At 42.8% G+C, this 23,561-nt stretch overlaps 1 protein-coding gene across 1 annotated transcript; it reads left to right on the forward strand.

Annotated features, from left to right (window-relative positions):
- The first annotated feature begins 5,797 nt into the window (after window positions 1-5,797).
- On the forward strand, window positions 5,798-22,259 carry LOC121461387 (gasdermin-C-like). Its single transcript, XM_041672462.1, has 13 exons — window positions 5,798-6,107; window positions 10,639-10,853; window positions 11,502-11,685; window positions 13,068-13,230; window positions 15,140-15,251; window positions 17,902-18,021; window positions 18,200-18,223; window positions 18,447-18,476; window positions 18,671-18,697; window positions 19,557-19,696; window positions 20,218-20,347; window positions 20,801-20,874; window positions 21,468-22,259. The coding sequence occupies exons 2-13, from the start codon at window positions 10,643-10,645 to the stop codon at window positions 21,705-21,707; spliced, it is 1,455 nt and encodes a 484-aa protein (XP_041528396.1). The 5' UTR covers window positions 5,798-6,107; window positions 10,639-10,642; the 3' UTR covers window positions 21,708-22,259.
- The last annotated feature ends 1,302 nt before the right edge of the window (window positions 22,260-23,561 follow it).

Raw genomic sequence — 23,561 nt, forward strand, 5'->3', positions numbered from 1 at the left:
TCAGTGAGTCCGGTTTTATCCCAGGCTTTTTCAGATCCAGGCCAGCTGGCCTTGGTGAGTTCCCGATAGAACATCCCCATTCTCTCAGTGTGTGGGTGCACCCCTCGTGGTCCTGAATTCCTTGCTCGTGCTCTCTCTCCTTCTGCTCCTGATTTGGACTTCTTGAATTTTGCATGCAAATGGATGGAAATAGAAAACACTATCCTGAGTGAGATAAGCCAGACCCAAAAAGAGGAACATGGGATGTACTCACTCATATTTGGTTTCTAGCCATAAATAAAGGACGTTGAGCCTATAATTAGTGATCCTAGAGAAGCTAAATAAGAAGGAGAACCCAATGAAAAACATATAGGCATCCTCCTGAATATTAACCTTCATCAGGCGATGAAAGGAGACAGAGACAGAGACCTACATTGAAGCACCGGACAGAAATATGCCTACTTTCTTAAATCCAAACTTAAAAGGCAGGAGACTCCACCTTTTTCAAATGTCTGCCTGTCTTGTCTCCCAGATAGTAAACTTTTATATAGAGGATATCACCCAAAGGACATGTAGACAGCATTCTCCATAATTTCTGATACTAGAACATGTTCTAAGATCTGATATGGAGCCCACCCTAACTCAGCAAGAAAGAGTGATAACAAAGACAACTGAGCCCCTTCTCCACCTATGTGAATTGTAACAATTCTCACCAAATTCATAGGGACCCTTTTCCCAGTTGAGGAAGGATAGCTGCATGGCTACAATACTGGAGAGGGGTCTGAGAGTTGAGAGATCTGTTCACACATCTCCAACCACTACTGTTACTTCTGGTCTCGTTCCTGGGTGAGGAAGCAGCCCAGCCCCACCCCAGTCCCTGACTCTCCCAAGGCTTCTTCACCCAAGCCATTCATGTACCCTCCATCTTTGGAACGTTGATGAATCTTGTCTTCTGTTCTATTTCTCTTTCTTTTGGTCTTCACCCTTTTCTGAGCCAGGAAAGCCTTGCAGGGACACCTTTAACTGCTGTGTGGTGCTGCTCCATAGTCATTTGGAGGGTGGATTTGAACAGTAGTGGTAAGCTCAGAGTGTAGCTCCTAGAGAGAAGAGGTCGTGTGTGTGTGTGTGTGTGTGTGTGTGTGTGTGTGCTTGCATTTCCAGAATATTGCATTGAAAATTGACTCAGACCTGTTAAAACGAAAGAAACACAGTGAAGAGAATTAACATGGCTCTAGTCCTGGAGTTTGTACAAACTCTACTTGAGTCTGAAAGCCCATGGATAGAGAGGAGCTGCATTCAATTGTACTTTCTCTAGAGGAGGAAACCCAGCTTCACTAGGTTAAATGATACTTTTTAATAATTCTGTGGTAGCAGGGTCTTAGTAAGGAAAAGTACCTGAGTCCTCCAGCGACATCCATCTGGGGCCCAGAAGAGAGAGTAGGACTCGGATCCGTGCCCCTGGTGCAGGACAATGGCGACATTCTGCATGGCAGCATGAAGGGCAGCCTAAAGGTCAGGGGTCAGCCCAAATCAGGGTTCTGAGGGAGGAGGCAAGGTGAACTGGTGTCCAAGGTCGTAGGGACCAGGAGACTAGGACGGGGGAGGGAGAAACCTAAGGCAAGGGACAAGGTCCTCAGCCTGCGCACCTGGGTTCGTCAGGACAGAGGCTAGTAGGTGCCACCATACTAATCTCCTACCTGATGCCCAGGGTACTGTGCCTGCACAGCTCGACTCTGGGCACATAGAACTTCTTATTACCTTGGACCAAGGGATTCCAGCTCTGCCTCAGCTGGATCCAAAAAACCCTTTTCTGGCTAGCTGGAGAGTTTATTGCCTCCTGAGCAAGGTAATGCTGCTTCAATTTGCCTTCCTAGTCACTGACCCCCTACCCCGCCCCCAGTTTTCACTTCTCCAGGATGGCAACACCCAGCGTCTCAACCTATGACTTTTCTGATACATGTGGTGACTCATGGGTGCTGAAAAACTCTCCTCTTCTCTCTGCTTCCCCCGATCCAACCATGGGGGATGGGTGTGGACCTTAACACTGACCGCTTAGCCATTACCCACCATATGGGTGTGGACCTTTACACTGACCGCTTAGCCATTACCATATGGACACCAAGTGCATCTCTGGCTCTAACCCTGGAACCATCCATCCATTGCTTCTTCTACCTGGAAGACCCGAGCGAACATGTTCCCACCTCCAGTCCCCCTTGGACAGACTAGGTCAATGCAGACGCTGAACTCTCAGCCCTTCTAAAATGTCAAGTCTGTCTCTACCCACTCCTGATCTTGCTGACTTGTATCCATTTCTTATAGCAAACACACCACTGTCTCTCTCCAGTTATGTTTTTTTTTAATAGCTAATCTCTATGTATGCTCACAGAATTACAAACTGCTTCTCTAGTCTGCCAAAGAGCCTTTAACCACACCTTTTTCATTTACCCTTCTGACTTTGGGAGCCACAATTGAGACGAAGACTCAAAGTTCATCTTCTCTTAACAACACAGCCTCTCTGCCAAGCCCTCCCCATGCCTTGCAGGCTTAATCCACCAACTGCAAAGCAGCTTTCAACCAAAGGGGCAAAAAACAAAAACAAACAAAAAAACCCACAACCAAAGCAAGCAAGCAAACAAATAAACAAACACAAGCCAGTGAAATATAGGAAACTGGCTTCCAGCCGCACCGTCCCTTTACAGGAAAACTCTTACCAAATCACTATGCTGCCTGCGGAGATCCGGGTGTCACCATTTTGCCTATTTCAATGATTAAACGTACTCTTGTGATTTAAATGTGTGGTCATTTTATGGGTACGTATGTAGCTATTTATTATCTGTACTCATAAACATTATTGCGTCTATTTTATATTTTTCTATCAAAAGTAGTTAGCCCACTAAGGCCCACTATTCCATAGCCATTCTCAACTTCTTAAACATTATGCAAAGAAATTAAAATATTTTAATTCTTCCAAGTATGGTGGTTAGAAAAAAAATGATCCTCCAAGGGAGAGGCACTATTAGGAGGTGTGGCCTTTAATGTGGGATGCCCCTCTGTATGCTGTGAATATGGTTAATAAAGAAGCTGATCTGGCCAATAGCCAGGCAAAATAGAGTCAGGAAGGAAATCCAAAGAGAGGTAAAGGGAAAAAGAAGGCATAGTCTAAGAGACGCCTGCAGCATCAGGAGAACAAGATGTGAGGTGAAAGACCAGGAGTCTCGTGGTAAAATAGAGAATAATAGAAATTGGTTAATTTAAGTTGTAAGAGCTAGTTAATAATAAGCCAGAGACAAAGAGCTCCCAAGGTCTGGTGTGGATCCACATAAGACCTGAAAAGGCTTTGAAAAGATTCTGAGTGCACAGAAATGGAGGTGCAGGGGCTTCCCATTCTCACAATTTCATACAGCAGCACTGCAGAGATTCTTCTTCCAACAGCCGCCTTCAAGATGGACCGGCCACCAGCCACCATGAGCAAAGCGGCATCATGGGTTTCCACAGTCTCACACAGGCCTCGATAGAGAGGCTACCTAGTAGTGTGTGGAGGATTTAGCTCTTGCTCATAGAGACAAAAAATGTTTGTGGGTTAGCTGCATGCTACCTGATCACGGTGTTGTTGTTGTTGGTGGGGGTAAGTGTGACGCTCATTGTTGTTTCTGCCATGTTAAAAAGTCAAGTCGAACAGAACCAATGGCGAAAGCAGCCACTTTTGTCCCAGCCAAGCCCACTGACCAATTTAAAACAGTGATCAAATAATTTTTACAGATACACACGAAAGCCGAATTCAGACAAAAAACCACACAAATCTCTAAACGGGTCACAATATGTTTAAAAAAATGTACAAAGTTTTGTGTGTGAGAGAGGAAAAATAGTAAAGATAGTTATAAAAAGAAGTATATAGTTTTAAAAAACAAAGTCTTTAAAGAGACAGTAAAATGATATAAAAGAAAAAAAGCCATGTAAAGATAGAAAATATACAGGGCATCTGGATCCTTTATATATAGTATTGTGTTGATTTTGAATTTTTTGATGGACAAGAGACAACTGCTGGAAAACACAGGATTGAAAGGGAGTCTGATAAAATGTAACAACCTAAATATTTTTAAAATGCATTAGGTTTAAAATAAAAGTCAAATATGTGTTTGTAAAATGGAAATTAAAAGATGCATTGCTGGCTGGGCGGTGGTGGCGCAGCCTTTAATCCCAGCACTTGGGAGGCAGAGGCAGGCGGATCTCTGTGAGTTTGAGGCCAGCCTGGTCTACAAGAGCTAGTTTCAGGACAGACTCCAAAACAACACAGAGACACCCTGTCTTGAACAACCAACCAATAAATAAATAAATAAATAAATAAAAATAAAAAGATGCATTGCTTGGGAGAAGCAGCTTGGCTTTTGTTTCCACAGGAAACAAGCAGCTATGGATTCATTCCAGGTTAAGATGGACCAGCTGTGATCAAGGGAGACTCCTGAAACTTGACAGATGATATCTATCAATAAAAGTTGCAACTGGTCTTCCCAGGACTTGGTCATTACCTCAAAATTTTATCAGGGACCCTAAAGATGCTTTGCCCACAAACAGAAGGAAGCAGTTAGGAGAAAACAGCATCCACATTCCCTTGAATTTTGGGAGGTATGAATGGTGTTTGGTTAATTGGTAGGTTATGGATGTTTATTATTTTTAGGAGAATATAGGAATATAGGATAAAAATACAACTCTTCAACTCAGATATTTTGCATTGACATGGATTTTGTATAGTTATATAAACTTAATTTTATTTTATTTTTTTAAATTTTTTTAAAATATTTATTTATTTATTATGTATACAATATTCTGTCTGTGTGTGTATGCCTGCAGGCCAGATGGTTATGAGCCACCATGTGGTTGCTGGGAATTGAACTCAGGACCTTTGGAAGAGCATGCAATGCTCTTAACCTCTGAGCCATCTCTCCAGCCCCCTAAACTTAATTTTATTATACTGTATATATGTTTCTATTCTTGTGTAAAGGATTTTTGTATATTGATACAAATTTAAGGTTAGTTTTGTTATACTATATGTATATTCCTACTCTTGGTTAAAGTATTGCTTGGACTGGGGGTGGAGATGCTGATTCACTGGGGATTAATATCTGTTATGGGTTAAAGTTATTATTCTCATGATATTAATAAAAAGTACTAGGGAACATGTAAGAAGAAAATATTAAGAATACTTAAGAATAAGTATACTTTCTATAACAAAGATTTCTTCATGGTAAGACTTGGTTCTAATTTGAGATGCCTAGAGATTGCCATATTGGAAAAGATAAACCTGAAGCTAGGAAGCCTAAGAAGTTCTGGAAGCTCTGAGAGAGTTATATAAGGTGTGTAAAAGATGGCATTTGTGTGTCATGATTATAGGTTATTACAATTTCTAAGGTCAAAGTTCAAAGAAGTATGTATTTAAATCAATAGTTCTCTTGTTATTGTCCTACTTGTGGTAATGTTTATAAGGACTGGCTTTAAGAAAATATGTGCATCCAATCAAGACTCATTCAAAAATATTTGGGTTCTGTTTAAGGTTCATCTAAATCTTATATAAAATGTTGTGGGAGGTTTGTACACTGTGTGAAGGTGTATTGCTGTGATTGGTGTAATAAAAAGCTGAATGACCAGTAGCTAGGCAGGAGGTGAATAGTTCTATTCTCATTTTCTGAAAATCTTGAACTAGACTTGTTCAGCTGGTTTTCTTTGGAGGGAGGGAGGGAGAGAGGGAAAGGGAGAAGGAGAGAGGGAGAGGCAGAGAGATTTCCTAAGAATGCCCTTTTTGCTGAGCTAGGAGAGCCTGCAGGCACACCTTCAGATGTTCTCTGGTGCTGATCAGAGATGGTGGATCTTGGATGGTGGATTTGAACACAAGTTCTAAACTTAGACTCAGTTCCTAGAGAGAAGAGATTGTGTGTGTGCTTGCATGTTCAGACCAGAATATTACATTGAAAACTGACTCAGACCTGTTAAAACAAAGGAAACAGAGGGAAGAGAATCACATTGCTTTGGTCCTGGAATTTGTATAAGCTGTTCTTGACTCAGAAGGCCCAAGGACTGAGAGGAGTCACATTCAGCTGAGCTCTCTCCAGAGGACGAAAACCTACTTCAACCTGGTAGGTGCTGTTGGGGCCGAAGGAGTAAGGAGAGAAGACTGTGTGGTTACAGAGGGTCCTTCAGGCTGGCTTTGAACTGAGTTGATGGTTGGTCCTATATAATGTGACCTGCAGAGAAGGAAGCATTCTTTCCTTAAGTTCTCCCTAAGAGAGTCAGTAGGGAGCTCATGAGAGCATGCAAGGGTAAAGGCTGGTCTCTGACCCATCTATGTCAGGTTTGATGTTGGGGACATAATTGACAGTGGGCACATGAGAACTTTTGCATGATCAGTGACAATTCTTGCTTTCTTATAGTCATATCATTCAAAATGCAGTTCCCAATCACTGAGAATCTTGTTCTTTTCTGCAAAGAAAGTGATGTAAGCAGATTACTCTTATTTAATCTTTTTTACAAAGTGCTGCAACACCTGTTGATATATGCATGTTCATGACTATCTACAGCTAGGGTTTTGATTTCCACCAACACATCTATGTCTCAAACATTTTATCTCCGTGACAGTTTCTACTGTCTCATGCTGGTTTCTAAGATTGTATGATTTCATCTTTCCCTGGCTCTCAAAATCAAGGTGCTGAGAGATGAATTCATTTCCATTCTCCACTTGGAAATGGCACTCAGGGAAATGATAGCACCTTCATTGCCCAGTCTAGAAATCCCAAAGTCCTCTGCACTCCTCTGTCTTTCTCATGACCCACATAAAACCCATCATTATTTTTTTTGATTATGCAACAATCTTGTCATCATCCCAGTGTCAGCTTTGAATATCTCTTATTTGAACATTGCTATGCATAGCCTCAGAAGTAAGTCACATTCTTTGCTGTTGGGAATTTTATGCCAAGGGATTTTTCCATGTCACAAATCTACTTAAGTTATTCTTTGCTTTAATTATGCTTTCTTTTTCTCATTGGTAGTACAGTTGGCCTTACTGATTCGTGGATCCTGCAGCTTTGGAATTATCTAGAAAAGAGCTTAGAGAGATGACTCAGTAGGTACAGCACTTGACATGCAAATGTGAGGGTCAGACTTCTAACTCCTAGAATCCACTTAAAACCCAGTGACCCGGGTGCCCACCCAGCATGCAGGAGGTATAGAGAGGAGATCTCTGGGAAAAGCTGGCTAGCTATACTAACTGAAATGGGAAGTTCCGGCGTCAGTAAGAAATTTTGCCTCAATACAGAAGATGGAGAGTGATTGTCAGAGTCACTCAGTGAGGCCCACAGGCCTCCATATGTACCCATGTGTACTTACATCCATGCAAACCTGGGCCTCTACACATCCAAGCATGCATTCATATGTACATGCACATATACCACATAGATGCATATACAAATTTAATAAAAAAAAGTATTAGGGGCTGGAGAAATGGCTCTGCAGTTAAAAGCATCTGATACTCTTCCAAAGGACCCCAGCTCAGTTCCCAGCACCCACAATGGATGGCTGAGGTTCTAGAGGATCTGGTGCCCTCCTCTGACCTCTTTGGCTACCCATATGGGGCACATACACAGACACACATTAAATAAAAATGAAAACTAAATTTTTTAAAAAGAAAATATTCAGAAGCCTTGCACCTGAATAGAATATGTTCCTACTTTTTTTTTTTTTTGCATTCTGCAAAAACTGTGTGTGTGGTTAGTCTACTGCCACGTTGCGAATGTGAACTGTCCCTTCTCCCCCAAGTTATGTTGAATGCTTGGGTTCCTGCTACTGTCACTATCTCGGGTGTCCTGGAGAATTTTAATATGAGGTCAGTAGCTAGATGAAATATGACATGGGGGATATGAACTTGGTACTACATCTCCCCTCCTTGTATGTCTCTCTGCCTCTTGCTTGCAAAGAAGTCACTCATTACCTCTTCCATGTTCTCCTATCACTATGATGTTTAGTCAAAATGCACAGGGCTAAAGCGTCTGTGAACCGAGCCTTCTGAAACTGCGTGTCAAAATAAATCTCTTCTTCATTAAGTTGTTTATGTCAGACATTTTTCACAGTGACTTTGAACTGCTTCTGGTATAGTATCATTTTAAGTATTCTAGAAACTGTTTAAGTGATGTGGGAAGAGTGTGTGGTCATATGCAAAGACACTTGAATATCTGCAGATTTTGATTATTAGCCTAGAAATGCCCAGCTATGTGGTAATATTCTCTTTAGGCTTTACCAAATAAAGCTTACCTGAAGATCAGAGTACAGAGCTAAGCCATTAGTTAGCCATAGAGGCCAGGCAGTGGTGGCATACACCATTAATCCCAGTACTTGGGACACAGAGGCAAACAGATGGCTTAAAGCCATCTTGGGCAAAAAAAAAAAAAAAAAAAGTATCTGTTTAAAAGAAAAACAGAGCTTACACAAAGGTGATCCCAGCACTTGAGATTCCACGCCTTTAATCCCAGTACTAGGGAGGTGGAGGCAGGAATGATGTGGCTGGGCGGAGAGAGGAATATAAGGCAGGAGGAGACAGAAGCTCAAGGCAGTCTGAGTATTTGTAGAGACAGCTGCAGTCTGAGGATTCAGTCTGAGAATTCGAAGTGACAGGATTGCTCCTTAGGTTTGAAAATTGGTAGAGGTAAGAACTCCAATGGCTGGCCGCTCTGCTTCTCTGATTCTCAAGCTTTCACCCTCTGATAGCTGACTCTGAGTTTTTATTATTAAGATCAATTAAACTTCATGCAACTCAGCCAAGTAGATTTATGATTGTATGCATGGGCAATAACTTCTATAATATTTAATGTTGTGGTAAAATACATAATATGAGCTCTGCCTTAAACAGGGTTTAAAAATCTGTAAAAATACATTGTTTCAAACTTTGCTAGCAGATCTGCAGACTTCATCATGAACAAATGAAACTTTAAACTGATTGACTAACAATGTCCCTTCCTGTCTACTCCAGTAGAGAGCATCCTTGCATTCTCCAGGTCTTGGAGAATTTGAGATAATACATGTAATTGGATCCATGTGTATTTAACGCCTGAATGACATATACTTCAACATCCTTAAGATTTATCAAATTATTGCATTTTGTAAACCTTCTTTCCCTTGAAGGTGGAAACAGTTCACAGTGAGAAGTAACATTTCCCTATCACATTGAAGGACATTTAGATTGTTTCTGCATTTTGGTTCTGTGAGTAGTGCTGTAAGACACATGAGTGTGCTATTTCGTTGTTTTCAATTCTATTTCCCCCCCCTGAGACTGTGTTTCTCTGTGTAGTCCTGGCTGTCCTGAAACTTGCTCTGTAAACCCGGCTGTCCTAGAACTCATAGGTATCTGCCTGCCTCTGCCTCCCAGTTTTCAATTCTATTAAGTTTTTGAGAAATCTTGTTTATTTCTTTCAAGGACATAACACTTTGCCTTCCCACAGTGTACAGGGTTCCATTTTTAAGCATTAATACTGACAGCTATTTCTTCTATACTTTGTGGTAACAGCACCCTGACAGATCTAATACCTCATTGTGATGTTGGTTCACGTTTTTATGATAAGTGGTGAAATTGTGTTTTTGTTGTCTTATTGGCTAATTCCATTTCTCTTTGGTGGTGCTGGGTCTTGAACTCAGGTCCTTATTCATGCCAGGGAAGGATTCTAATCCACTGGGGAAGGAACTCACTGCATTTCTTATTGAGAGAAATGTCTATCCAACTCATGGCACTCTTATTTCTTTTTTATTTATTGTTACTTTAAATTAGCATGGAATAATGGGCTTCTTTATGGCTTCCTCACACAGTATACACTTTTATCATGTTCAGCCCACTATGTTTTCTAGTTCTCCTGACCTACCTCCACAGCCCCCATCTCCCTGAAAATTGTTCCTTTGTGATTTCATACTTTATACATACATATTTAATGTGTATCTATGTGTATATTTATGTACATATACACATATTGTATATACTTATATACATATTTATGTAAACTTATATACATAAAATGTAGTATGTCTATGTGAGAGAAGCCTGCAATATCTGTATCTCTGTGCTTAGTCTATGTCATCTGGCATGACGGTCCGGAGTTCTATCAGTAAGTGGTATAATTTTACTGCTTATGGCTGAATAGACCTTAACCATGCATATATATCAATTTTCTTTTTCCATTCTTCTTTTTAAAAATTATTTATTTTTATGCATATGGATGGTTTGCCTGCATACATGTACACTACGTGTGTGCTTGGTGTCTGAGGAGGTTAGAGCAAGGCATAGGATGCCCTAGAACTGGAGTTACAGATATTATAACTGTTATATGTGAACCTCCATGTAAGTGCTAGGATTTGAACCTGTGCCCTCTAAAAGAATAGACAGTGCTGTTAGCCTATGAGCCATCCCTTCACCCTCTGCTTCCATTCATCTTTTGATGGGCTTTTAGCCTGAGTCTGTATTTTGAGTATTTGGAATAGTTCAAGGATAACTTGAATGCATATATCTCTGCTGTGTACTGATGTGTGGGCTCTCACTTTGGTGGTTTAGGAAAAATACCAGGAATCACTGAGAGCCAACTACACTCTTCCTCTTCTCAACTAAACCGTGCACTTCTTTCTGTCTGGTACCAGCAACATGTCCCACTCATTTGACTGGATCTGCAAGGATGTGGTCAAAAGGCTCAAAGGAAAAGATCTGCGTCCTGTTAAATGTCGGTCAGATGCAAGGAAGTTCCGCCATTTTGAGATACTGCTGAAGACTCCTCAGTCCCTGTTCTGGAAATCTGAAGATACTCCAGTAGAATATTCCCTCCTGCAGATCTTAGAGCCAAATCTTCCAGTCCCAGGTATTGTTAACCAAGGATCAGGGAAGTGTAAAAATCAGCATTTTCAGTGGCACAACTTTCCAGAACCCATGAGGTGCACAGACAGGTAGCTAAGGAGCCATCCTGCTTCAAGGCAAAGGACAAGGAAGGTCCTTTGGGAATCTGCTCATTTTCTGGACTCTTCCTTGCATTTGGTCATATAATACTTACAAAAGCCTCTTTAGATGGAGATATGAAAACCATGTTACAAAAAAGCAGAGGTTCTTAAAACAACTTTTCAAAACCACACAGTTCAAACCGGTAGAATTAGGATCCAGACTGAGGTCAGTCTGTCTGTAAGTCACAGGAATTTTTCTTTTCCAGCAAGAGGCCCCACAGCTGGATTCTGTATTTGGAAGGATGACCCCAGGGGACATCTAGACACTGCGCAAATGCTGCTTTTCTTTTTTAGAATTAAAACTATGCTTGCATTGGTTCTGGAATTTGCCCTTTGTAGTAATTTATATTCAAATATTAATTATTATTACATATTTATTATATATGTAATTGTTAGCTAGCTTCTTGACTAAGTATTAATTTAGGAGGAGAACTGACCTTCTATTTCTTATTTGCCAGATTAGCTGCTCCACAGTGGTTCTTGGCTAAACTTCCGTTCCCTCTCCTCTTTAGAGCCTGAAGTGTTAGATACCATCCCCCTTAAACACATTGTATACCAGAAACTGAAGGCTAACGTGGGTGTCAACGCCATCGCAGAAGGAAATGTGAACACAGAGTATGTGCAGTCCTATGGATATGACATCGAGGTTCAGTGTATTGGCATCCCAAATTCAAAACTGGAAAGTCTTCAAAACAGGTGAAATGATAATTCAGCAAAGATTTCGGAAGTGTGATGTAGGGAGGCCTCTTGTGTGTTCCCGGCTGCCCAGACTCCCGAAATAATCATACAGAAACTATATTATTTGCAATAATGTTTGGCCAATAGCTTAAGCATATTGTTAGCTAGCTCTTACATCTATAATTAACCCATTTCCATTGTTTTATATTTTATCACGAGGCTTGTGGCCTACGGGCAAGTTTCCAGCATGTTTGTCTCCAGTGGCGGTTCCACGACTTCTCCAAATCTACATTCTTTATCCCAGCATTCAGTTTAGTTTTCTCTGCCTGGCTCTTCTCTACCCTATCAGGCCACGCCAGTTTCTTTATTAACCAATAGTATTCACAGCATACAGAGGGAAATTACACATCAGATGTGATGTTGTAGGCAAAGAGGCATCGAGCAGGTTTTATGACAACTCACATTTTCTACTTAATTGTTCTACAAGTCATTGAAATAATGCCTTATAGTACCCCAATAATACTCATTAATACAGAATCACCTGTTACTGGTCTATTAATGTTACGGGGACAGAAAAACAAGACAGACATACAAAGGTTCTGATCTAGTGAAAGTTTCTGTTAATTGTCCAGATGATGGGCATGTAATGAGGAGAGAATCATAGAAGTAAGTGTTTAGAATATTGATTAAAAGGTGAGGAAGACTGTAACAATCACTTGAACACCACAGTGATTAGGAACTTAGTTGACTTATATAACATCTCTTTTGAGGTAGGATTTTGAAGTAGAAATGCTTGTTTCATGTGCAGAATTTTGATGTGATATAAGCATGTATGTATAAGTCAGTAGCATATCATCCTTCCATCTGGTAGCCATTATTTAAATTTTTTCTTTATTACATTTATTTTTGCACTGTGTGTGTGTGTGCGCGCATGTGCACCCTTATGCCATGGCTAAAATATGGAAGTCAGAGGAACACTTGCAGCAATCAGGTTTCTTCCTTTGCTGTGTGTGTCTGGAAACCAAACTTATGCCAACAACCAGCTCTACCTGCTGAGCCATCCTGCCATCTCAGTAACTGTTACTGTTATGGCAAGAATATTTACTGTCTACTGTCTCAGCCAATTTTAAGTGCATATAGCATATAGTCAAGTGTAAACCACATGGGGCTTTAATGTGTCTTCTGGGGCTCTGAGTTCATGTCCTCAGTGTTCATGGTGAGCACTTCATAGACTGAGCCACATCCCCAGCCTGAAGCTGAGTCAATCTCTTTAGTGCTTAGAGGCTGGCTCATATTTTCTGTTTTTTTTTGTTTTGTTTTGCTTTTCTCTGTCATGATTTGGTCTCTGTTTCTGTGAAATTTGCCATTTGGATCTTTTCATTCTCATTTTACACCTTCAGGAAACTTCTGGATAAGGAGCCATCATTTGTGAAAGATTACCGGATGGGAAGGTACAGCCTGTATGTGGTGACAGAGGTATTTGAAGTGACAAAGTGTGAAATGAAGGAAAACATTACCAGTGCCGGCACGACAGTAGATGCAGCCATCGCCCAGGTTGTCACGGTACGGGATAGGGATGGGAAGAAAACAGCGAGTGCAGCCAGGGCAGCCTGGCCTCTCAAGGGCTCTGGGCAGCAGTTTCTAGGGCTCAGAGGGTGGGGGCCATTATTCTCCCTGCTGGTATGTAGTATATGCTGACTCCAGATCTTAGATTGCACTCTTGTTTTAAACATGACTTTTTATTGATCTTTGAGAATTTCACATCGTAGACTCCAATCCTATTCATTTCCAGTTCCTCCGGATCTGCCCTTCATCCTTGCAGCATTTCCCCCAAAAGAAAACATAAAAACAAATAATAAAAATAAAAAAAATGAAAATCACAAGTAAAAGCATTAATTAAACAAATAAAATCCCAAACCAAAAGAAATAATAAAAATAAAACCACTTTGCTCTTCCATCTTTTCTGCCTCTCTATCACCTCTTCGTGCATCTCAGTGGCAGTGGGAGCTTTGGTGCGTCATGTAGTAAACACTGTTGCCCACACAGCTTTCCTTGCAAGTGTTCATTGTGTAGTGTGTTGCTGGTCAGGTTCAAGGCCTCTGGTTTCTGGTAGACCATCAACACTGGACCCTCACTGAAGTCCTTCTGGATATCCTGCTATTGCACAGAGTCTTGGAGTTCCTGTGGCTATGGTTCTGAAGGACCAGCCCCTTCCCCAGCTCCAGCAAGTCATAGGTGTGATAGCTATTGGGGAGTGGCAACTCAAAGCTTTGGATGTGGGCCTGAATAAGAGCTGAGTTGGTCAGTAAGGTCTGTTGGGACCAGCCCCCTCAGGTGAGGAGTGAAGCCAGCTCTCCCACACTCATGGTGAGGGGTGGGACCAGCTTTCCCAAATGGGAAGAGCAGCTATTCTATGAGAGGCCAGGCCAGTTGGGGGGCAGGGTCAGCTCTATGGTGAGGGTGGGCTGGCTCTCCCTTGGTCAGTGAAGGGCAGGGCCAGTCAGTTAGCTCAGTTGGTTAGATTGCATTCTAATGTCCTCATTGATAATGTTTTAATATATAGGATTAGCAAATATTGATAAATTCTAAACTGGACATAATTATTTGGTGCCATGTTTTGTATTGACTAAATGATAGTTTGCTGCAGAAATAGAAATATGAGGATTCTGTATTATTTGCACAGTGAGTTTCATGGCAGGAAAACATGGGAAAACCTTTATTAAACTGTAGCTATTAATCCACATTTTATAAACATTTGATAACAATTATTTTTTGAGATAAGGTTTTCTATAGCCTAGACTGTCTTCAAACGGGCTATGGAGCTGAAGCTGACCCTGAACTCCTGGTCCTCCTGTTTCCACTTCTAAGTTTTGTATTTATTTATTTATTTACATATTTTTGTTTGTTTTTGCCTTTTAAGCCACGGTTTCTCTGTGAAACAGTCCTGACTGTTCTGGAACTCACACTGTAGACCAGGCTGGCCTGTAAATCACAGAGATCCTCCTGCCTCTGCCTTTGGAGTGCTGGGATTAAGGTCATGTGCCACTACCAACCAGATCTTTCCACTTTCCAAATCCTATGGGATTATAGGTTTATCCGCCATGCCTGGCTTTGATGAGAAATGTTTGAAGGGACAAGATCTCAATACCTTTACACAATCTGCTCACCACAACCAAGCATTATTTAAAAATTAACATAAAATTCATTTAGTAGCTTAAATATGGAACACTGTTTTTCTCTTTTCTCCCTGCTGTATTTATATTTGTATTCCCTAAGTATTTTACTTCATCTTATTTTTGGTAATTTCATAGATGTGTAGACTGCATTCTGACGACTCTCACACTGCCTTCTCTGCCCTTCCTCACACTCATCATCTGCCCTCCTTTCAAGTCCCTTTCCCTCATTCAAGTCTCTTTGTCTTGTTATATGAGACACAGTGCTATAAACCTCTAGAAATGTTTTGTCTCTCCAGGGCCAAGCCCAGGGACAGTGGGAAAGGAAGACAATGGATTCAGTGCCTATCCAAAAGGGTACAGTGGTGGCCTACAAGAAGAAAAGACTGGTCATTGAGAATGACACTTGCGGTGAGCAGACCTGGGGGCCAAATGGGGTATGGTGTCCAAAGAATTGAATCTCCTTTTCTCTTGACTATAAACCAGAGGAACACTCCTCACTGTTCGAGCAAAATGTTCCACCATCTTATCCGCCTCTAAGCATGACCAAGCTCACCTACTGCTAGCTGTAGATGCAACGATAGCCTTCCTCATGGGAAGGGATCTAACTTGGGGTACTCAAAAGGAGGTGTCTTTAGCTGGATGAAGCCCAGGCCCCATTCCAGCCATTTCTAGTCACTCATCTCTAGTCAGTCAATGTCCTGCTAACTCACAAGCTCATTAGGGAGCCACAGGCCCACCAGGTGACCCTTAAAGCCCATTAATGCTCCATAAAATAATGGAACATAAAATAATATGAAACTGTAGGCAGAATGCCTGAACAGCAGGGCACAGGAGTTTCCCCATGGCCTTGAAATAAATGTACAATCCTCCAAATACACACACACACACACACACACACACACACACACACACACACACACCCCTTGGGTTCAGACTCTGCAGTGGGGCAGAAGTGTCTGTGTTAGGCATGGATCTGTGTTTTATTTGAGGGTCAGACATGAGTAGGTCTCAGAGCTCCAAGTTCCTCCTCAGTGCGAAGGGCAGCTCCTCAGAAAAGGGGGGATGTCGTTCATGCATATGCATGCATACCTATATGCACGTGTGCGCACATACCCACATATGGATCTCTCTCTCTCTCTCTCTCTCTCTCTCTCTCTCTCTCTCTCTGTCTACTTGTAAATTCTGGTCAAGAGAAAGAACTACAGTCAATCCTCTAGTCGGCAGCAATAGACAAGGAAGCATTTACACAATAGTATAATTAGTGTATGGTGGCTACTAAGGAAAGATTATCTACACTCTATCACCACCCTTGACTGAGTCACAGGGTGGGGCATGAGTACATTATAAAAGTTAGTGGATGATGACTTCTACAGAAGTATTTTCCACACTCTATCAGCATTCTTGACTGAGATATAGGGTGGGAGTGGGTACAGTATGGTAGAGTTAGTGTATGATGGCTTCTAGAGAAAGATTGTGCACACTCTACCAGGAACCTGGACTGAGTTATAGGGCAGGTATTGGGTACAAGGTCAGAGATGCCTTTGAAATGCCTGGCGGAGATGGCATTTCTTGCTCTGACAGATCATGCTAAATGAAAAGAGCTTTTATTTACAGAGGGAAAGATAATGAACCCGTTACTAAAAAACATTAACAGCAAATAAACAAAAACCGGATCTGATAGATCAGATGTTGCACCCAGAAAACCAAAGCCATGTTTGTGGAGGCTGAATCCAGGGGAGTTCCACAGAGGATAAACTGCAAAGGCTGAGGTGCGCACGGAAGGAGAGAAGTGATGTCCCCTGTAGAGGACACTTAGAGGAGCTGACTAAAGGGGGACGTGTGTGAGAGGAGGGGATGATGGGAGGGGAATTTGGGGTGAGGTATTCTGGAGGTACAGAGAATGTTGTCAGGTTAGGAAAGAGCTTGGTGAACTGAGAGACTGAGGACAGGTTGGGGCCAGATGCATTGCTGGTCCCTTACCTCTTGTCTTCAACTCAGCTTTGGGGGAAAATCTCATCCCCACTTACACAGGAGAAGGCCAGTTTTCTATGAAGCTGATGGCCAGTGATATGTCAATTATTAAGTCGTCTTGGTCTGTTAAGAGGACTAAATTTGTGCTTGCCAGTTAGCCCATGGTCCCAGTTGGTCCCTTCTCTGTTATGCCTGATTGTGTAAAGAAGATGCCCTGCTCGCCCCCTAGTGCTCAAAATCTGATTTGCAGACACTCTTCGAAGTCGGCTTTTTGTTCAACTTCCTTTAGCTCACATATTAAATGTTGACATTTTCTTCCCCAGGCTCATTATATGTGTCAAATGCTTGACTTTGTTGTTAGGCAAGTTTTGGACCTCAGCAAAACTCCATGAATATAATGTAGAACAATGCAAGATTGCCAGACTAAGAGTGGATAAGGAAGGGCCAGGTAGTAACCGACCGAAGGCTAACAAGAAGCCTACATGACAGGGCAGGAGGAAGCCAGTCTGCTTTACCTCATGGAGTATTTGTTTATTTCTCTTTTGTGAGTATTGTGTTTTGCCTGCATTTGTGTACAATGTGCATGCAATGTCCCAAGGAGGCCAGAAGAGGGCTCTGCCTTGTGTTGAGGTCCTTTGCAAGAGCAGTAGTGACTCTTAATGGTTGATCTTGCTCTCCAGCCCTCATGGGTAATTCTTGAATGTCACAGGGGACGATGCTTATTTGAAATGCAGGATTCAGGCTGGTGAGCTGGATCGGCTGGCAAAGGTGTCTGTTGCCAGGCCTGATGCCTTGAGTTCCACCTCCAGGTCCCAGGTGTTGGAAGGAGATAACTGACTCCCAGAGTTGTCCTCTGACCTCTGCATGTGCTCTGTGGCATGCATGCACACACCATAAACAAACATAATACAATACAATAAAATAAAAATTTCAGGATAACTGTCAAAGGTACCAATTAAAGGTCAAGAGGCTAGTGTTTAGGTTGACAGCATCCCTGGGGTTTGGCCTGAGGGTCCCTAAATGGGGTGTGGGAACTACTCTAGCAGGTGCAACTGCATCTCTCCTAACCGAGTCTCTCTCCCATTAGCCATTCTCCTTTTTGCCAATGCTAAGAAGAAAAACTTTCTAGGTATGGTACCTAGGATGCTAAGAAGTTCTGCTCCCTCAGACAAGGATGAGATATACTATTCTGCAAGCACTGTGATAGGTATGTCTTTTTTTGGACAGGATCTTCTAGGGATGGATTTATCATACGGAATTTTTCATAAAAGTAGAATTGCAAGGTGAAAAGCAGGGGTGGATGAAGGAGCTGAGAAGGTCCGAGGTATGGTGAGGGGTGGGGTGAGTGAGTCGTGGTGAGTGATCCCTTCACTTTATTTTTCCAGGGCCATCATCTCTAAGACAGCTAGGTGAGTGAAGGGTCCTGGGGGAATGAGAGTGGAACCTGCTCCCTCCTGCTGACAACTGAACAACAAAAACCCTTCTGATTGACTTTGCCATAGGTCTTGAGCTCTGGTTTTTTTTTTTTCTTGCACAAATTTTGGGGGTGGAAGATAGAGAAATGTCAGGGATACAGGGGAAGTAAAGTCAAATACTAATTCTTGGGTGGAACAATATATTTTCTCTTTCTAGACTGGAAGATCAATTACATCTCTCCAATTGGTGAGTGTGTGTCTGGTGGAGTTGTTGTGGAGATCTGAGTGATGCTCCTGTGGTCAGCCCTAGCCCTGTGGGATGGGAAAGATCATGGAAGGCCGGTGTGGAGAAAGCATAGACTGGGAATGGGGCAGGAGGAGATGGCAGGAGAGAGACACAGTGAGGATGAAGAGAGGTGATAACTTTTCTTCTCTTTCTAGGAAGGATAGAAGAACCTTACCATCAAGGTGAGTGGTTTCCTTCCTTCCTTCCTTCCTTCCTTCCTTCCTTCCTTCATTCCTTCCTTCCTTCCTTCCTCCCCCCCCCCATTTTCTTTTTAGAGGATACCTGGGTGTCTGGCAGGTAACCATTGGCTTGGAAGTCAAATGAGAACTTTCTTTGGGATTCAGGAAACCGAGGTCTACTGTCACATTTGTAGTTAGTTCAACTCACACATGTGCAACTGTGTGCACTAGAGTACAGCGAGGACTTAGGAGGAAGCAGCATTCCTCCAGCATGCAATGTGAAATACTGGGATGTAAGCACCCGTGTCTTTGCAGCTTCCGCTACAGATCACCCAGAGGACGCTTTGTGGAACCAGAGCATCCTGAAATGCAGTGCTGGGCTAATTCTTCATAGACAGTGGGGATACTTATGAATTAGTGTAGCTCTTACATGCCAGGTGCCCGGTGAACACAAACCCCTTGACTCCTCACCATGTCTCCATCGGTCACATTGCCACCTGATCCTGAAACACTGAGCACTGTCATCTCTTGGGTCTACAGTACATTTCCTTCCCGACATCTCCCAGAAATGCACGCCTACGTGGTCACTTCTCTCCCACTGTGATAAGCAGTTGTCAGGATTTCCATCTCCCCTCTCAGTGCTGTGTCCCCTCCTTCCAGAGTGCGGAAGCTGCCAGTGTTCTAGCGCTTTCTAGCTTCCTGAGAGTTGCCTCACTGGGGCTCAAGCAGGCTATCAATGGAGATGCTTTTAGCCACCAGAAATGGTCCTGAAGGGCAAGGGCTTACCATCCCACAGGTGTTTAATTGAAGAATTGCTCTCACTTTCTGATTGGTTTTTTCAAGTTGCTGTCAATTTGTGCAGATTTCAAGCGCCTACAAAATGAGGTTTCCCAGATAACACAGGAACTGGCCATGCTTCCAAAGGATGTTCAAGAAATTGTGTTCTCTAACCTTCAGAGCATGCTTAGTAACAGGGAGAATCTGAATGACCTGCTTAGCATGGTAAGAGTCCCATAGCTGCCTAGAGATGATCTAACCTGCAAGGGTGAGTTGGGTGATGAGGATTCCAACATACATGGGGAGAAAGAATGTACGTGATAATCAGGAGACTGAGAAAGATGTCAAAGATAGGGGATTCTGACTCCATGCATAACAACGAGGGCTCAAGTGTGGCCCCTGAATTCTGCTCAGGATCGTCCAGGGAGAGGAAGAACCCCAGCCCATACCTTTCTTAACTCCTCTGGACATAGGTATATCTGGATCAAATCAACAACGATTTGATCCAGATATGGGAAACTGAAGGTACTTGCGGGAGGTTTGCTAGTTTAAGACCTTCTGGGCTACATGGCTAGTTCAAATCTGGCTTGGGCAACAGCCTGAGACCCTGTCACACAAAAGAGAAAAAAGAAGGGAAAAAGAACCAGGTTGTAGCTTCATGGCAGAGGACTCATTCAGCATATATAAAGCCATCCAGTCTCCAGCACTGGGAATGCTGTTATTAACAGAACATCTGTCTCCTCTAGCTGGAACTGGATCAGTTGGGGCATATGGATGGCCCAGGTGGTGCGATCCTAGATCAGCTGCGACAGGACTCCATACCCCCATGGATTGACCTCAGGAACCTTCTTCTTTATCTCCTTCAAGCCCTGATGGGTAAGAATGATTCGAGGGGAGTCTGGGAAAGTCCTTGTGTTGGTTCTCACAGGGCTGTTTCAGATGCCGCCTCCCCAAAGCTCTTGAGTTATCATGGTCATTCTCACATCACCCTTCTCTCTAAGGTCAGCAAGGCCAGAATGGTAACAGTCCATGGACCGTAGATAGAGTCTGAGGTGTAGAAAGTGAGCAGTCACCAAGCTTCTGGCACATTCTTGGTGGAAGATGATTCCTGCCTCAGACCTTAGATTTTCAGACTCTGTGTCATGTCCCTTTGGATTCTGTGCTCCTCTCAAGGGCAGGAGAACTTTCTAGGGCAGTGAGCTTGACCTTTGAGACCAATGGGGCATAACACTATGTCCTAGAGTTCTTCTCTCATTGGCTGTCCTCGTTCATGGTGAGAGGAAAAAGTTGAGTCTGTCACCCTGTTTCCTCATGTGTCTTTTCTCCCAGTGCTGAACGAAACCCAACTCAATCTGCTGGCCCAGTCTATGGAGAAGAGTCTCCTCCTCCATCAACGAGAGCTGGTAGGAAGCCCCTATGAACCAACATTTAGGGAGGGAGACAAAGGAGGACTGGAAAGAGTATTTTAGAAGAAAGCCATGCATTTTCCACAAGGAGAATAGTTGGGAACCTCCTAGTTGCCTTCTCCCTCTGGGAAGCAGGCAGGTGGGGCTTGATCCTGTCAGGAGCATGTCTGTTTTTATGGCAGCCTCAGAAGCAAGGCCCACTGGGTCTGAATTAGCCACCTAGGAAGGCAACTCTGTAGGAACTCAGGGGATGAAATTCAGCTACAGCCTTCTTTGTTTACAGTTGCCATTTGTAAGTTGTCCTTTCTCCCCCCATATGTTTATCTGTAAATACAAATGTGTGTCTAGACATATGCAAACATGTGCATGGGTGTACACACACACACACACCACACAGAGATACACATAGAGATGCCATCCCTGTGCAGCATAGGTTTTATTATTACCGTGATATAGCTGAGGAACCAATGCACCCTGGCTTCAGTTCTTTCTTAGTTCATTATTCTGTGTGGCTCCTGGCTGTTAGGACAGAAGGTTTTTCACCCTGGTGTTAGAGCCTGGTCTTTCCAACCTGAGAGTTCTTCTTCTAGGTAAAGAGCATCCTGCAGCCGAACTTCAAGTATCCCTGGAACATCCCCTTCACTCTCCAGCCTCAGCTTCTTGCCCCACTCCAGGGTGAAGGCTTGACCATTACTTATGAATTGCTGATGGAGTGTGGTCTGGAGATGGAGCTGAATAATCCCAGGTCAACTTGGGATCTGGAAGCCAAAATGCCCCTGTCTGCCCTTTATGGTAGTTTGTCATTTTTGCAGCAACTTGTAGAAGCCTAAATCTCCCTCAAAGCCTGGCCCCAGTCCATGCTGAGTCCTGGATGCATTTGAGATATGGCACCACAGCAACCATGGGAGTGGTGCTTTTTGTTCATGTTCTAGGTGGTGGGAAAAAGAATGCTAAGGGTTCTTCTTTTGGTAGTATTAGTCATTCACAATTATATAAATAGTATATCTTGATCATATTCTCCTCCCCACATTGTCCTTTTTAAAAAAAATCCATCTCCTTTCTAGTAACTTCTCCTTCAACTTTTTAAAAACTCTCTGATGCATTTAATTAGGGTTGTTTGCATGAGTGTGTGATTATTAACCCGAGTACACTTTCCAGCGGCTACACTGCCGAGGCTTTAACTGCTTACAGTGTCTTTTAGGCCACGAGAGAATGTCGGTGGCCTTGGGCTCTCTTGGTCTTCTGCAGGTAGTCATTGCTCCTGTGAGCTGATGCGTGTGATCGCCGTTCCATGTCCTTGCCATGTCCCCAAATAAGTTTGCTGGTATCTGTGAAAACTCTTCCAATCGTAGCCTAAAGATTTAAACATTTTTCTGTGTAAAAATAGAAATAAATGCTACTTTTTATTAATTGTGTGCACTGTGAATTGTTTTTGGTGAAAGGTGCTGGTGTCCGTAACTTTGAAATACGTTAGAAATAAACTGGGGATGTCTTTAAGTAGATGTCAATCATACGATTAAATATGACTTTTTCCAGGCATCCTGGGAAAAAAAAAATTATCCTCCCCTCTCCTTCTGTATTTATCTCGTATCACTTTCTAATTAGATCCCCCCCATTTTCTCCACTTCCACTATCACTTCTATCCCGTTCTCCTCTATTGCCCCCTACTGTTTTACTCCTACAAAGCTCCCCCCCCCCTTTCCTTTCCTGGTTTCTGTAGTTGCTCCAAGATTTGTACTAACATCTAAAGATTTGGAGCTAGGAGGCTCAAACGAGAGAACACATTTGTGTCTTTCTGCGTCTGGGTTATCTCAATATGCTTTTCTCTAGTTCTAGCCATTCATCTTCAGAGTTCCTGAGGTCATTTTTCTTTACAGCTCAGCAGCATTCCACAGCGGACCTACAGCACATTTTCATCATCAGTTGAAGGATATCCAGGTTGTTTCTGTTTCTTATTGTGAGTAGAGCAGCAGTGAACACGGCCAAGCAAAGGACTCAGCATCCCGCTCCATGGATGTTTGCTCATGAATCTGAAGGTAGCTGGATGGAACGCCACACTGATTTCCAGGCTAATGATACCACTTTGCAATTCCACCAGATTACTGCAAGCTAAGTAACTTAAAAGGAAAAAAAAATTCTATTCTTCTGTAGCTCTGGATATCAGAAGTCAAGACATCACCCTGTCCCTCCCAGGGCTGCAGTGAGAACGGACACTGGGTCTTCCTCATTTCTGGTGACTGCTGGCTGTCCTTCACATTCCTTGGCTGGTGGCTACATCATTCTAATTTCTGCCTCTATCTTGACATGCCCTCCTTCCTTGAGGGTCTTTACTTCTGTGTCTGTCCTCCCTCCCCTAAGGACACTCACTGGTCATGGAATTTAGGTCTCCCTCCAATCCAGGATGACTATCTCATGAAATATGTCTACAGAAATCGCATTTCCAAATGTTAAGTTTTGAAGCTCAAGATAATGTGGCTTATCACATAAGTGTCTCTGACTTTAGGAGCCTTGGGAGGAAACTAGTATCTGAAGATGCTGCATGTGTGAATTTGGTGGGGGTGTCATCTCTGTCTTAGTCACTGTCCTATTGCTGTGAAGAGACACCATGACCACGGCAACTCATAAAGTAAGGCATTTCATTGGGGCTTGCTTCCAGTTTCAGAAGCTTAGTCCATTATCCCCAC

Source organism: Microtus oregoni, unplaced genomic scaffold, assembly GCF_018167655.1.
Source record: "Microtus oregoni isolate MIOR12 unplaced genomic scaffold, Mior012 000022F_ref0000154, whole genome shotgun sequence".
NCBI classification, from domain to species: Eukaryota; Metazoa; Chordata; class Mammalia; order Rodentia; family Cricetidae; genus Microtus; species Microtus oregoni.

What these genes read in the sequence shown, in the direction of transcription:
- LOC121461387 (XM_041672462.1), top strand. Translation starts at nt 10,643, where the DNA reads ATGTCCCACTCATTTGACTGGATCTGCAAGGATGTGGTCAAAAGGCTC. An exon ending in CCATCGCCCAGGTTGTCACG is followed by an intron (nt 13,231 to 15,139) that starts GTACGGGATAGG and finishes TTGTCTCTCCAG; the next exon opens with GGCCAAGCCCAGGGACAGTG. An exon ending in ATCATCTCTAAGACAGCTAG is followed by an intron (nt 18,224 to 18,446) that starts GTGAGTGAAGGG and finishes TTCTCTTTCTAG; the next exon opens with ACTGGAAGATCAATTACATC.